Below are 15,173 nucleotides of genomic sequence, written 5' to 3'. Positions count from 1 at the left end.
ACCCAAGCGCTTGTGAACTACGCCAAAGATAAGCTATTATACGGCACAGCTCACCTAAAGGACTAAGCGCCCACGGACACCTAGCAACTAACGATCAACGACTGAGAACCACCACAGACTAGTAACCACTGACTACAAACTATGGAGGACCACAACCTATTAAAGATCACGATCTAGGGATAGCAAACCCAAGCTAACCTAGAACCTAGGAAGTAAAACCTGCTAAGGTAATAAACCATGGCCTAAAAGGAGAAAGCGGAATTCTAATAAAGTAGAATTTTAAATTGCATAGTAGACGCTGAAAGAGGCCACACCTTAGCACACTAGTAAAGTCACGTGCGTATACTATCTAGAGGACCATGACAAGGTATACGACCCGGTCTACAGGAGACCAAGGAAAGGACCGCGAAATGGTACCTAGAATGGTATACCAATGGGAGATATATAAGGATGCTCATTACCCACCTATATTTAGTCTTACTTATTCTTCGTGATCAATACTATTGTTATTCTAAGTGCTACCTTCAGATCATTCTGATTCAAGACTCTTATGATAACACTTTGTCTAGTACTTCTTGACAGGCTTCATCATACATAGTGAAGGCTAGCCTTGCTTTGTCCCACCTTAGCCACCCCAACCATGACTAGTCTCCATACTAGTTGGACGTTGAGTCACCCTGAGTAAGTCAATCCATTGTCAGGGCTTAGGTCAAGACGGTCCCAAGGTTTAGGAAGGCTTGAGAGGTCAACCTTCCATAACAGGGCGAAGTAATAGGGATTATCAATAATAACCATACAGGGGTTATGGAATGATGAAACTAAGATGTAGAGATAAAGTATGATATGGAGAGATAAACAGAGAGCTTAGTTTAATGCTTTATATTATATAAGGAACGTCTCTCAATGAACAAGGTCGTATTAAACTAAAATACGAAGCATAGAGAACTAATGGAGGTTCCGCGAAGCGGGACCGACTATATACAGAGGATTGTCACGTGGCGATGACCTAAGCGGGACATAAGCATGGCGAGGCCCGTGACATAAACATTGGGAGAATGATTACACTAATTTCGGATCGCAGAAATCCCTTCAATACTAGCTGTCAGCATGTCCTCTACCCATCGCTCTCAATCGTCGAACTAGCGTTCAGCAAACTAATCAACAGCTCATCCCTCCTTGCCTCGATGCGACCCCGATCTTGATCTCCAAGCCGATCAGCCATCTCCATCGTGCCCCTCACCCATTTCTCCATCAATTCCGGATCAAGAACCGGGTCATTTGCCGCATACCACGATGTCAAATACGGCAGGAATTTCTCAGCATACTCTGCGGCACCGCCTACCCCACCACCTAGATGGAGCAGCAGCGAAGGCCCCATAAATAACCCCCCACCTCAACCCGGGCCCAAACTCCATCACTATCTCAATATCCTGCACGCCTGCGGCTCCGGTCCCAAGGAGATAAAAGACCTCGCGAAGCAGAGCAGCCTGTAACCGGTTCGCGATATGGCCGGGGGCTTCGGTGCGTACGTGGACGGGGCGTTTGCCCAGAGACTTGTAGAATTCCATGGCTGCATCGGTAGCGGCGGGGGAGGTCGAGGGACTTCGACAGGGGGGATTAGGTGCGGTGGGTTAAAGGGGTGGCCAATTAGGAAGTTGTGTGCATTGCGCGGACAGGCGGGTTGGAGTTTGGACGGCCGGAAGCCGGATGTTGAGCTGCAGATTAGGGTGGTAGGGTTTACTTGTCTGTCAATGGCGCGCAGGAGGTCAAGTTTGACTTGGAGAATTTCCGGAGTGATTTCTTGGATAATGTCTGAGGCGTGGACTGCGTTGTCTAGATTCATTGTAAAGGTGACAAAACTCTGCAGGGTTTCCCAGGGCGCTAGGTTTTGGTATCGGGCGAGTTTGGAGAGGGTGGTCAGGGCAAGCTGGATGGATGTTTTGCACGAGGGACTTCTCGGCGTCCTCTCTTGGGTCGTAGATGATTGTCCGAATGCCATTCGCGATGAATAATGCGGTCCAGCTGGCGCCGATCATGCCGGCTCCGATCACGGCGACTGTTTGTATGGCCATTTTCGTGTGTGTTTGGGGGGCTATGGGCCCGGGTTGAGTTGATGGGAGCTTCTGGGCACGAAATCAGATTTATACTCAGTTCGGACCTGTCTGGCACTCTCGGACAGTGTCCGAGCGTATCTGGCTATCCAGCGCCGACACCTTTCGCAAGTCGCTCGGTTCGGGCACTTGCGTAAGAGAGCCCTCTTCCGAATCCTGGTACATATGCAGCCACCGGAAGCCTGTGCAGGCGGGTTGCCCCGTCTTTTTGGAACCTATATACGGCTTGACTTCAACCCATCAATAGCAGGCTGCAATAAGTTAACACGCATTCTTGACTAAGCTAGCTAAGGTCCAAAGAACGACAATGACTTTACCGCCAGGTGCCTTCCACCGAATGCCACTCGGATACGGGCCATCCCCAGGACCCCGACAGTCTGCGCAAGGCTCTCCTCTCTCCGGCTGCGACGCGGTAAAGTCGACCACCTACACCGTCGCATTGCAAGCACCCAAAGCCCAGCTCGCTACTTTCCTGCCAGGATCTTGCTTTAGAATAGAGTCACCCGGCGATCTATCAACCGCGTCAGTATCGTTCACCCGACTCGAGAATCTTCCATGGCTCGCGGGCCACGGGTACAATTACTGCGGACTCTACATTCACGATGTATTCTGCCGCGGGACCGAGGAAGAAGTCTCCCGGAAATATCTGAGTGTCTTGTTTCAGAACCGAGCAGACCCTATTACGAGCGGGAGAGAGGAGCTCGGCTTTGCCAAGGTCTACGCAACGATCGATGAGCATATCGACGCCCAGCACGCGGGGGACGTCACGATTCAACTGGGGTGGGAGGGGGCAGTTTTCGGCGAGATTCGTATCCCAGGAACAGGGGCTAAGCAAGACTCTACTCCCACGGAGACTATTAAAAAAAGCCGTTTTCAACCCTGCAACATTTTGCATTACAAATACATTCCACGTACTGGAAGCCCTGGGGTGGCTGACATGGAGTATCCGACGGTATCTCCGGTCCCGTGCATGTCGACAGCGAGCGTCAAGGATGCACTTTACACTTCGGGGCCGCATGTGTGCTTCAAGGATCTGGGGTTTGCAAAATTGCCTACTTTGCATCACATTGCTGCGAAGCTGGCGGGTATTGAGGTTCTGGAACTTTTGGGTGCACAGACTGTCGTTGCCATGGGGGGATCGGATTATGGGTCGCAGCGGCCGATCCTGGTGTGAGGCGAACAGATCAATGACATTATAGTATCTGCCCATTAGAATCTGGTTCCACCGACGTTAAATGGACCTACTCAGGAGCGTGCTGTAGAGTGGGCATGGTCTGGCTAGAGATGCGCCGACGTAACTTCCACCGGAACTCCGTTTTCGGATCCGCACACTTTCGCAGTGCGGATCCGCATCCGATGAATGCCTTGTTACATCCCCTTGTTCTGATTCGGTTTACTGTTGATAAATATCTCTACCACCGGATCCAGTTTTGGAATCTGCGCATGTGAGTAGGATGTGCGGATCCGCATTCGATGAACATCCGGTGGAAAGTCAACCTGTTCCAACTTGGCAGTTTTATTATGAAGTGATAAACGCTTCCACCGGAGATCGACCATACAACGTAGCAACGAGCGACGCGGGGAATGACTGGGGGCAACCCCGGTCTCAAGGGACACGGCCCCAATCGGGACATGTCTGGGTCCCCAGCCCTTTCGTTCCCCAGCTGTCAACCATCCACAACTTGAGTACGTGCGGGGAGAGCAACCTACATCTTAAAGCTGACGGGTCTGGAGCAGGCGGTTCCCTTATAAGGGGCACCTAGACACCTAGACTGGCTATGGCTCAACAATCGCCTACAAACTCCTCGCTACAGCAACATGGAGAAACAACCAAGCAGGTCGTCTCACGTTCAGGACCTGGAAAAGCCCACCACCGCTCACGATGACATCCTCAATTCATTCACTCCAGAGCAGAAGAAGAAGCTCATTCGGCGCGTCGACATGCGTCTAGTTCTCAACCTGGGATTCCTGTACTGTATCAGCCTGCTGGATCGGACCAACCTGGGTGCAGCATCTGTCGCAGGGTATAATTCCCCCATCTCTTCTATGGTTAGGATATACTGACCACATATTACAGAATGCAGACAGATTTGGGCATGAATACATCAAACAATGGTTACAGCTTGACCTCTCTTGTCTTCTTCATCACATACACTATTTTCCAGATCCCGGCCACGGCGATTATCCGCAAGCTCGGCCCCCAGTTGTTTCTCTCTTCTATTGTTTTCTTGTGGGGCGTTGTTGTCGTTGTTAGTACCACTGGCTTTGAACTCCTAACTTTTTAAATCCACGTGCTAACTGATTCGTATCTCCAGGCATTTGGTCTCGTTCCAACATGGCAGCCCATGGCCGGCCTGCGGGCCATCCTCGGCGCCTTTGAAGCAGGATTCTACCCCGGCTGCGTCTACCTACTAAGCACCTGGTACCCGCGCTACGAGCTACAGAAAAGAAATGCCGCGTTCTACCTGATTGGGTCCATGGCGTCTGGGTTCGGCGGAATTCTCGCGTACGGGCTTATGCAGATGGATGGACTAGGCGGGAAGGAAGGCTGGAGGTGGGTATTCATCGTACGCTTTCCCCATGCCTTTTCTCTCTCCGTCTCACAATATCTGTAGATTGCAGAACGGCCAAACACTAGCACTGGAATATAGCTCGAGGGAATCTTCACCTGCGTCCTAGGCATCGCTGCCTTCCCTATGCTTGTCGACTTCCCCGAAAAGTCGCCTAAGTCATGGCACTTCCTCAATGAACACGAAGCCGCCTACATCGTCGCCAGCATTAACCACGACCGCGGTGACGTCTACGCCGAAGATTTTACCCTGCGGAAATACCTTGCCAACTGCGCTGATAGCAAGGTCTGGCTGTACGCACTACTCTACCTGCTGACAACAGCAAATACCTATTCAATCGCATACTTCCTACCCATTATCCTGCAGCATAGCATGGGGTTCTCTGTGGCAAAGGCGCAGTGCCTTGTTGCGCCGCCGTATGTGGCTGCTGCTGTTGTTATGTTTGTGCAGGGGATGCTGGCAGATAAGTGGCGTATTCGCGGGCCAATTATTGCTGTGAATGCGGCGATGGGTTTGCTTGGATTGGGGCTTTTGGGGTATATGAGAAACCCGGCGCCAAGGTATTTTGGGGCTTTTCTGGCGACGATTGCAGGTGAGTTTGAACCTTCCCTCCGCTGTTGTTTCCAAGTCTTGGCTTGAAGATCTAACAACTGCCCGGCTCTAATCTCATGGCAAAGGTACTTATATATCAAAGAGCCCTCTCCCCTCCACATTTGATGATAGAGCATCCCACTGAAAGCAGAGCAGCAATAATATCCGCGGCCAATGGAAACGCGCCCTAACCTCCGCAACCCTCATTGGCGGCGGCAGCATCGGCGGCCTAATCGGGACAACGGTCTTCCACGCACAGGATGCGCCAAACTACTGGCCAGGCCTTCTGACGACCATGGCTGCCAACGCAGGCATCATTGCTCTTGTGGGGTTGCTGATTTGGAAATGTGATCGGGCGAATACAAGAGTTGAGGCTCGGGGAAGGCCGATTGAGGGCTTGGTTGGGTTCAAGAATACTTTCTAAGTAGGGAGGGGTGGTTATGTCAGTGTTCGGGAACGGGCAGAATGTTCCGGGGTTTGACGTAATGTGTTCTGGGACTGGAAATCGGTATGGAGACGGTTGGTTTGACTAGATAATCGACCTCACGCCTGCGAGGTTGCAAGGGCTATTCTCCATATCTTACTATCTGAAGATAAACCAACAAAGTAGTGAGATTTGCATTATTACGTACTAATTAGTAGGTCAGCACTTGACATTCAAGAGCCTTTGTTAAACAGTGTCAATGATAATAATTGTTCTTTAGTAACAACACTCTTTAACTGTAGGGCACGAATCTCTCTGCTCGAATGCATATATAATGATAATTCACGCAGCCAAGCCACTTGACCAACTCCCACTTAAACCGCTTCCTCTCGGAACGAAGGAATCATCTTCAAGGTCACGAATTCGTCAAGAACACTGAGGATCGACTCGTTGCTGTCTACAAACCCAAAGAAGCCCATTTTCTTAGCTTTGGTGGTCCTAGATATTTGTCGTCCTGTCAGCGCACCAGAACGGTCAAGTTATAAATGGGAGGGTGTAAAAAATACGCGAAATGAACCGGATACGACCACGAGATGGCCGCATCCGTGAACCCAAAGACACGATCCGTATCCCACAGCTCCGCGTTTCGCAGCTGATTCTTCGCCGCAATCTCCTTCCACGCCTCCTGCACCTCGCGCCGCTTCGCCCATTCCACCAGTTTAAACTTGTACTTCAGCCTGCCGGGGGGCCCGAATCCGCGAGGCGGTGGACTGTACGGTGTTTCGACCTCGTGCAGCTGTGCCGCTTGCTCACCCGAATCCGTGTCCACCGCATCTGCTGGTCCCTTCCAAGGAATATCGAACCAGGCCGCAAGCTTCGGCCAAAACTTGCCCCAGGTAAACGCGCAGTCATCGGTGGCATTCAGACTCCCATTCTGGGCGGCCCGCGTGAGCACGGCCCATTCAGCGAGGTATCCATTCATCTGTGCGCTCGAGAGCGTCTGCTGTGTTTCCCACGCAGCCAGGTCGGCGGGGTACTCTAGGGGCTTGCCGAGGTGCTTTTGAACAGTGGCGTAGATGCCAAGCGGGAGGCAGAGATTCATGGCGGCTTCCGGTACGGCGCCGGGGATCCAGGAGGGGCGTGTTGTCACCCAGTTGATCTGGTGCCTTGCTGCGAAGGTGGTAAGGTAGTCCTCTTGTGAATAGTAAAAGTTGGGCTCGAGTAGGACGCGCGGGTCCGATTCCTCTTGCGGAACGGCGGCGGGGCCGAGATGCACGCCGTAGTATTTTGCACCTAGTTGCAGAAGGACTGTTTTGGGGAGTGTTCCTGATAAGGCCTGGGCGTCGAGGAAGTTGCGCAATAAACGAGCTAGAGGATAGGGTCAGACCGAGGTGCAAAATGCTGGTGAAAGAGAGGGTGTATATACTGTTCACATTAACCAATTCCTCAGCCGCACTCCAAATATCGCCCCCATCCTTGGGCGCAGGCTGAATGTAGGCGTAAAAGAAGACATAGTCCGCCTTGATGCCCCTCTCTCTCATGATGGCTGCCAGCTCCTCGGGAGGCTTTAGAAAGTCCATTGGGACATGCTCCACGTGGCTTGGCCATTCGCCGTGCGGCGGGCGTCGGCTGAGCGCGTATATTTTCGTCCACCTTACGGGGGATTCACAAAGTACGCGCAGCTAACAGCTTAGACAAGGATACATTCATTGCAAGAGGTACACCCAGGAAGGATTAGACTTAAAAGTACGTACCATGTGATCGCCGGAGATCCCGTTTGCACCGGTCACGACTGCCGTAAGACCGGTTATGTCGTCTGGAAATGATGGAAGGCCGTAATAGATGCCCTTCGACTGGATTACTTGTTGCGACATTTTGTTAACGGATTTTGTTGGAAGTATTTGCGGGTTGAGCGATGTGCTGGATTAAGCGGCGGATCTCTATATTCTTCCTGAGGCACTAGAGCTCCTTTTATATTTAGCCAGAGAGTTCTGGTTTATCCACCGGAGCTCTACACTACACCTCAGGCGCCATGGTACGTTCGTCCACAGGAAGCCAGAGGCTCGCTCAACCTCAACCTTGCATAGAAAAATCTACTCATAGGATGTGCTTCAACAGAAAGAAAGAAAAATCGAATATTCATCCAAGCGTCGCTGAAAGGGATAGTAGAAATAGCATTACTCAGGGCGAGCCTACGAAGGCTCTTACTGTGTAGCTTCGTAACTTAGTAACATGTCTCCGTAAAAAGTCTCTCCGAGCCTCGACGGTGTTGAAAGGATCCACTTCTTGAAAAATTACGTCAAGACTTTGAGTGCAATTTTCCCGCTTTCTTTGGAACAGAACCGGGATTGTGGCGGCTGACGAAACTGAGACGTAAAACGTAGATTGACCGTCCGAGGAGACTTTCCATAAAATCTTTTACTCCCTAGTCCCTGAACGGACGGGCCTCTGTCCGGGTTCTTCGCCCGCTGATTGGTCCATGCCCGGGTGCGTGCTCCCGTCGCCCCTCGAGTGCGTGCCCCCCTCGCAGGCCCCTAAGAAATCTTACCCTGACGAACCAACTCGTACTAGACTCCCACTAGAACCACACCTCCCACTCCTCCTCCTGCTCTCGTGACCTTCTTGAACCATATGATACCAGACTAACCACTAGCCACCTACCACCATGCTTGCTTCTCTTCTTTTCTTTTTTCTACCACGTGACGCGTCCACGTCCGCGTCTAGTGTAACTAAATACGTGTATTAGAAATCTACCTAGACTCCCCTCCTTAGCCTTTATTTATATTCCCCTAAAAGAGTATCCCCACGTAGGCTTTACAAAGAGAAGCTCCCTACTTAACTCTTAACCTATTAATTAATACGCGTGTCCTACTATGGATCTCTTCCTCTATAACCCTACGTACTAGGTGTGGATCTACACAGCCACCTGCTACTAGTACGTGGTAACCCCCTCCACCTTGCTTACCCACCTGCGTACCCACCATGGTGCCTACCTATCCACCACAACCCCTGCCCTCCATGAGGCTGCGCTGGCCGCGATGCTCCAGCGGCCCTAGGCGGACCTAGCCTGGGCACCCAGCCGCCAGCCCTCCGCGGGCAACCCGCCCATGCTGGGCCTGCCAGTCTACTAGGGCCATAGCTGCCTACACTGCCCCTATATCACCTAGACCCCAGATTTAGTGGATAAGCACCGCCACGGGAAGCATAGGGGGCAGGATAGGGAGTAGGGGCCAGGCTGGCTCTTAGTCGCGTGGGTGAGGGCCCACTAATAGGCCTGCCTTATAAACTAGGTGGTATCCTACCAGCGCTTCTACCTTAGCTAGGCTGGGAGTTATTTCTTTAAGGTCACCTACGCGGCAGGCCCCGCGGACTAGGGGGCAAAGAAGTAGGTGCTAACTACCACGAAGCTTATCCATGCCTGCATGGACCAGGCGCTGTGGGAGGGAGAGGTGGCTATAGAATGGGAAGCAAGCCAGGTACTAGTCCTAGATCCATACCCTACCAAGGTATCCCCGTGGCTAGAGCTTACCCAGTGGCTAGAGTACCTACGCAGCTAGGATCTAACCATAGTTGTCCTGCTAGGCGCCCTGCCTGATCCCTGTGAGGAGCTGCTGCTAGTGTAGCTCAGCGCGAGCGTGTAGTAGCTGATTAACCAGGCCTACCATGCTATCTATGATAGCCAGATCAACAAGTTTGACCAGGTCTAGATCAACACCTTCTTCCGCCAGCCAAGTGTCTGGAACCGGCCGATCCAGATCCGCCTGCAGCCCAAGACCTACCACTACTATAGCCAGGTATGGCAGCGGCTAGTCTGCTTTATATACTATAGCACGCGGCTGGACCAGGCAATCCAGCTACGCCACCAGCTTAACACCAGCTAGCTAGCCGCGCTGGACCACATAGAGGAGTATGGCCATGGGCTAGTAAGCACTTACTGTGGAGGCTATAAAGCCCCATATACTAGTAGTAGCTAGGTAGGATGCCCCACCTCCTACGCCACCCATCTCTAACCTGCCACCACGGCAGATGGTCCCCTGGAAGCAGAAGGAGGACCCAGTCATGCTAGTAGGCACCCTACTATGGCTCGTATCACGTCTACTAGTGCCCACAGCCGTGGCCCCTATGGCACCCCTACTATCTTGCCCTACCTGCATAGGCCAGGCTCCTAAGCCTCCCTATTACCCCCATGAGGCAGCGCTCTAGGCCTAGCTAGACTAGGCCATGCTAGACCTCTCTATCATGCTACTAGACCACCCCCTAAAGGGGGACCTATTTAAGAGTGCCCTAGTAGGCTTCCTTATAGTGCTTAGGGTAGATCCTGCGCGCTAGAGCTTCCACGACCTATATAGCTACACTAGCTCCCTATCTAGGCTAGTAAAGATAGCATAGATGCTAGTCACCCTACGTGCTATCTATAAAGCTAAGGCAGGCTAGGTTAGCTATGCTATAGATGCCCTAGATAAGATACATGAGCGCTTCCTACTCTTTAGGGTGCGCGCCCTCTTTAGCTAGATCATGTGGCTACGCACGTATAATAAGAAGATCTAGAATAGTACCACTAGTATAGGCTATATCTACTAGAGTAATAATAAGTAGACCCTAAGCTATAAGGACCTACGCCTAAGTATATATAGGCTATAGGAATTCATTATAGGATAGGTCTTACATACCTAGGTAGAGCTTACAAGCCTCTTCCTCCTATATGAGGAGGAGGTTTGTAAGGAGGTAGTGCCATGCCTAGCCCTATACAAGCTATAGGACAACCCAACTAATAATATATAGGGGTGGAACTTTCTATAAGACCTATATACGCGGAAGGCCCTCCCCACCCTAGGGGACTACTAGCTACTAGACCACGTGCTTAGGGTAGACTAGCTACGTAAGGAGTTCCTAGAGGTCTACTAGATTAGGTAGGCAGATAAGGTGCTCTAATAGGAGGGCCCTATAGTATAGTACCTATAGTAGGTAGATAGGTTCCTATAGTGGCTACTCCTTCTTATCCACATTACTAGTGGCCAGCCCACGCGGGCCACCAAGCTACTAGGGCTGCGCCACTATAACACCCTATAGGGCTGCCACTAGAACATCTTTATTAAGCATAGGCTAGTCAGCACGGTTATTATATACCATAAGGGCTATTCTATTAGTAACACTACTAAGATTATCTACTACTACCTGCCTAAGGCTATAAGTAAGCTAGTGGTCTACTACCTCTAGCTAATCCTCCCCTTCTATGAGGCCCTAGAGCGGCTAGCCCAGGGCTACTATAGGCCCGCCTTAGCCTTCCTCTAGCTAGTGGCCAGGGGCGGAGGGGACTAGGGGGGGAGCTAGCTAAGTAAGCGCCTGTAGAAGGTCCTATAGTAGGAGGTATAGGCGCACCTATAGATAAAGCTGAACATCCTGTCCTACCGCCACGCGGCCATCACGATCTCACGCGTGTACCTAAAGTACGGCGGCTTCAAGCAGGACTATAGTAGCATGGATAACGCCATGTTTAATAAGCAGGCTAGCCACAGGAGCTAGATCATGGGCACTATATACGCGTGGGGGCTGTAGGAGGCGCCTGGCCATGTAGAGGCGCGCTAGTAGTAGTACCAGGCGATCAGCCATGAGTAGTATAGGTTCCTGGGTTTCAAGATATACCTAGGCCCGCGTAAGCAGGCGTGGCAGCAGGACTAGGATAATCAGGATATAGGGCTAGCTAAGCGGCCATGTATTACTATAGATATAGACCAGGATTAGAATTAGGATTAGGATAAATTTATATATAGGTTAGCCCGTGGTTCATAGATGGTAGTAAGAAACTATAGTCTTTAGAAGAAGTATAATATATATATATTAGCATAACCTAAAAATATAGATTATTATTTGCCGCCAGTGCAAGCACGGGGTATGACTAGCTAAGGTAGAGCGCCATTTAAAGCAGAAGCATTGATTTAGCCACCAACAGGCCACCCAGGTCAGCCAGGCCGTCCGGCAGTGGGAGGGCATCTAGTAGGATAGCCAGGCCATCCAGATCCCATGGGTGCTGGACCACCCACTGCCCGTATTACCATGCCACGCCAACGGGTTGTTATGCCAGCGCGGCCCCACGCAGTGCCATTACATTAGATCCACCATGGCATCCATCCGCGTGCATTGGCACCAGGTTCACCAATGGTCCCAGCAGGGCCGCCGCGGCTGCATGGGCCAGCGGGAGAAGGCGCGCAGGGAGGCAGAGCTGGCACGCTCATTCACGCGCGTGGCGTGGCAGCAGGTGTTCCCCACACGCAAGGGGTCGCATTACATCCACATTCAATACCCAGATGGCCGCCAGAGCCCACCACCACCCATAGAGCAGGCCTAGCAGGCCGTGGATGCCATAGTCATTGCATGGGAGCGGGCGCGCGCGTAGGTAGCAGAGCAGGCCACCATCTAGGCGGATGAGGCGGCTGATGCCAACCCATGGCTGCGCATGACGGGGTGGGCGAGGTATTTGGACGGCGTGCACCCGCAGGATTTGTGCCAGCTGGTGGAGGCCCCCGTGGAGGTAGAGGTAGAGGTGGAGGTAGAGGAGGTAGTAACAGATCCCACCGAGCAGGGCGTGCGGCTGATTTGGGACGCCATGGACCAGCTGGCGTGGCATAGCCAGCGGACCGTGTAGCAGTGCGGCGCGGGCATCCGCGTGGAGGCGGCCCGTACGGAGGCGGGCCAGACGCCATACAAGCCACTGCAGGCGTACATGGACGAGGCCAGCATCCAGAAGCACGTGCAGCCATGGCAGCAGGTGTTAGCATTCATCGCGCGCACGCAGGCCGCCCAGGCGAACATGAGCCTAAGCCGGGATAGCCAGGATAGCCAGGATGGGGATGAGGATCAGGATGGGGATAGTGGTGGTGGTGATAGTGGCCATGGCAAGTGGCTAGGGAGGTTGCCCGCGTATGGGATGACCCCGCGGCAGCGCCAGAAGTGGCAGGCGTTATGGCAGCTGGCCATGCCAGCCGTTGAGAGGCCCAATACTAAAGCTGAAGCCCATACACGTGCCCGAGCCAGGCCAGGGGTAAGGGTTATCCACACGTTCGCCGGGGCAGGCCAGATCATTGAGGATGTGTGGAGTGCCAGCCCCAGCCCAGGTAGCAGCCCAACCGCGATGGAGACAGACGAGGAGATGGATAATGCGGATGAGGTTGAGGCTGCAGATGCAGAGGTGGAGGCATGGCGGATGACCCCCATAGAGCAGGCATGCTTGGAGTTTTGCATTGAGCTAATGAACCAGCGCCACCGCACGCACGAGTACGAGAGCGCGCTGGTGTGCGCCATGGCCGTGCAAGGATGGGGCGAGGCGCGCTGGCGCGATCCCAGCAGTTACCCGCCCATATTATCCCGCGTGCTCAAGGTGGCGCGCTTCATGGTGGTGTAGAAGGCGTTGTGGTTAGATCCCCATGCGAAGGAGATCATCCGCATGTGGACGGGCCACCGGCAGCCAGGTAGCAGCCCCATTACATGGCCATTAACCAGCGCGGACGACCAGCTGGTGGATATCCATCCAGGCGACCCGCCCATAGGATCGCCATCAGGATCGCCATCAGGATCGCCACCAGGATCACGATCAGGATCAGGATCAGGGTTAGGGTTAGGTGGGAAGCTGTTCCATGACCACGTCTAGCAGATGGTGCGCAGCTTCATGATCCGCGGCACGCATGGCCCCATGCAGACGCTACTGGATTGGCGCACGTACGGGTTAAAGGTGCATTACAACACCACCACGCCAGGGCATGTGGGATGGATGGGCAGCGATGAGTTGTTATACAAGGACGTGCATTTCACCATGGGCGCGTTTCGCGGGTTCATTCATGGGTTGGTGGGATCCGCGCGCGAGCTGCTGCGGGAGGTATTATATATATCCCCACCCGCCACCACCACCACCACCACCACCAGCAGCAATACCAGCAACACCAGCAACACCAGCAATAGCAACACCACCACCACCACTGATTTCCCACCCATCCCATGGTCCGGATTGTACGACGACCCCACGCAGGGCCAGAAGGGGTGGTGTTTTTTATAGGATACCCGCACGTGGTGGCCCGTAGATAGGAAACAGTAGTTAGTGCAGCAGCTGCGCAGCGAGCCCGCCATGTAGCGCCAGTTCATGCGTCGCGGCCAGATGTAGGCCCAGCTAGTGGCGCAGTATTTAACCCACGTAGCCCAGTTCAAGGAGAAGCTGGCAGTGGCCATCCACATCACAGGTGGGCAACCCGCGCGGGCGCCCGAGCTATTAAGCATCCAGCATGTCAACACGCAGGCTAGCCGGCACCGTAATATATTTATTGAGGATGGGATGGTGATGGCAGTAACAGCGTACCACAAGGGGTTCCACACGAGCAATGACATCAAGCTGATCCACCGGTACGTGCCGCGGGCGGTAGGGGAGTTGATCGTGTGGTACATGTGGTTGGTGTTGCCATTCACGGAGCAGTTGGCTGCGTGGCAGGCGGCGCAGCAGCAGCAGCCGCAGCAGCAGCAGCCAGCGGTGCAGCCAGTAGCCCAGCCGGCAGGCAGGGCATTAGGGTTAGGGTTTGATAGGGGTAGGGAGGATGCCCAAGCTCGCGCGCCCAGGGTAGGGTTAGCCCGCCCATCCAGCCAACCCGCAGGCGCCGCCGGCGCCGCCGCTGCCGCATCAGGGTTAGGGTTAGGGTTAGCCAGCCCGTATTTATGGGGCCCGGATGCCGGTACGCAGCGCGCATGGACGTCCGACCGGTTCCGCGAGGTGTTGAAGCGCGAGACGCAGGCGCGGTTAGGCTAGGCATTAAACATCCCCGCGTACTAGGACATTGCCATTGGGATCAGCCAGCGGTTCATGCGTGGGGCCAGCGCGTTTAGAAGCAACGCCTATAATAAGAAGGAGCAACTAGCTGCAATGGAGTTAGATGCTAACCATAAGGAGGGGATAGACGCAGAGCAGTAGATGGCGCACATTACGGATTTACAGGCGGCGTATTCATCGCACGTGGCCGGGATGGTGTACGCGCGGCAGATCATGGAGCAGGCAGGCACGACCAGCCACCGGCGGGCCATGTTCCAGCAGTCCAGCGTGGAGTGGCATGAGTTTTTAGGGTTTAGCCAGGATGATAATAGTGGTGGTCAGGCCCAGCCCACAGGCAACAGGGCCCGCGCCCCAAGCGGCGGTTCCCAAGCGGTTAGGGTTAACCGCACCCAGGGCCAGGATAATGGTCAGCCCGATGGTCAGCCCACAGGGAACGGGGCCCGCGCCCCAAGCGGTTCCCAAGCAGTTGGGTTTACCCAGGACGATGGTGGTCAACCCGCAGGAAACGGGGCCCGCGCCCCAAGCGGTTCGCAAGCAGTTAGGGTTCGCCGCAGCCAGGGCCAGGGCCAGGGCCAGGATGATGGTAGTCGTGATGGTCAGCCCGCAGGGAACGGGGCCCGCGCCCCAAGCGGTTCGCAAGCGGTTAGGGTTAGCCGCAGCCAGGGCCAGGA

The 15,173-nt window shown here is 53.7% G+C and overlaps 5 protein-coding genes across 5 annotated transcripts; 2 read left to right on the top strand and 3 right to left on the bottom strand.

Moving 5' to 3' along the window:
• Positions 1 to 1,114: 1,114 nt before the first annotated feature.
• Positions 1,115 to 2,072, bottom strand: BJX68DRAFT_257386 (3-hydroxyacyl-CoA dehydrogenase family protein; the record flags this gene model as incomplete). The annotated part of the gene is made up of 4 exons (XM_071043328.1): positions 1,115 to 1,324; positions 1,386 to 1,553; positions 1,604 to 1,861; positions 1,947 to 2,072. The coding sequence occupies 4 exons, from the start codon at positions 2,070 to 2,072 to the stop codon at positions 1,115 to 1,117; spliced, it is 762 nt and encodes a 253-aa protein (XP_070895655.1).
• Positions 2,073 to 3,240: 1,168 nt separating this feature from the next.
• BJX68DRAFT_257385 (major facilitator superfamily domain-containing protein) lies at positions 3,241 to 5,696 on the top strand (the record flags this gene model as incomplete). Its single annotated transcript, XM_071043327.1, has 7 exons — positions 3,241 to 3,260; positions 3,950 to 4,135; positions 4,189 to 4,360; positions 4,427 to 4,678; positions 4,763 to 5,277; positions 5,323 to 5,358; positions 5,429 to 5,696. The coding sequence occupies 7 exons, from the start codon at positions 3,241 to 3,243 to the stop codon at positions 5,694 to 5,696; spliced, it is 1,449 nt and encodes a 482-aa protein (XP_070895654.1).
• A 374-nt stretch (positions 5,697 to 6,070) lies between these two features.
• BJX68DRAFT_270026 (SDR family oxidoreductase) lies at positions 6,071 to 7,570 on the bottom strand (the record flags this gene model as incomplete). Its single annotated transcript, XM_071046500.1, has 4 exons — positions 6,071 to 6,194; positions 6,263 to 7,064; positions 7,123 to 7,378; positions 7,451 to 7,570. The coding sequence occupies 4 exons, from the start codon at positions 7,568 to 7,570 to the stop codon at positions 6,071 to 6,073; spliced, it is 1,302 nt and encodes a 433-aa protein (XP_070895653.1).
• A 4,067-nt stretch (positions 7,571 to 11,637) lies between these two features.
• BJX68DRAFT_243809 (uncharacterized protein) lies at positions 11,638 to 12,127 on the top strand (the record flags this gene model as incomplete). The annotated part of the gene is made up of 2 exons (XM_071041204.1): positions 11,638 to 11,655; positions 11,695 to 12,127. Coding segments are annotated over 2 exons (366 nt in total), but the record flags the coding sequence as incomplete, so codon positions are not given.
• Positions 12,128 to 12,968: 841 nt separating this feature from the next.
• BJX68DRAFT_243807 (uncharacterized protein) lies at positions 12,969 to 13,682 on the bottom strand (the record flags this gene model as incomplete). The annotated part of the gene is made up of 2 exons (XM_071041203.1): positions 12,969 to 13,337; positions 13,623 to 13,682. The coding sequence occupies 2 exons, from the start codon at positions 13,680 to 13,682 to the stop codon at positions 13,041 to 13,043; spliced, it is 357 nt and encodes a 118-aa protein (XP_070895651.1). The 3' UTR covers positions 12,969 to 13,040.
• Between the last annotated feature and the right edge of the window lie 1,491 nt (positions 13,683 to 15,173).

Source organism: Aspergillus pseudodeflectus (genome assembly GCF_044049435.1).
Source record: "Aspergillus pseudodeflectus strain CBS 756.74 chromosome Unknown BJX68scaffold_45, whole genome shotgun sequence".
NCBI classification, from domain to species: domain Eukaryota; kingdom Fungi; phylum Ascomycota; class Eurotiomycetes; order Eurotiales; family Aspergillaceae; genus Aspergillus; species Aspergillus pseudodeflectus.
This window is presented reverse-complemented; position numbering and strand designations above follow the sequence as displayed.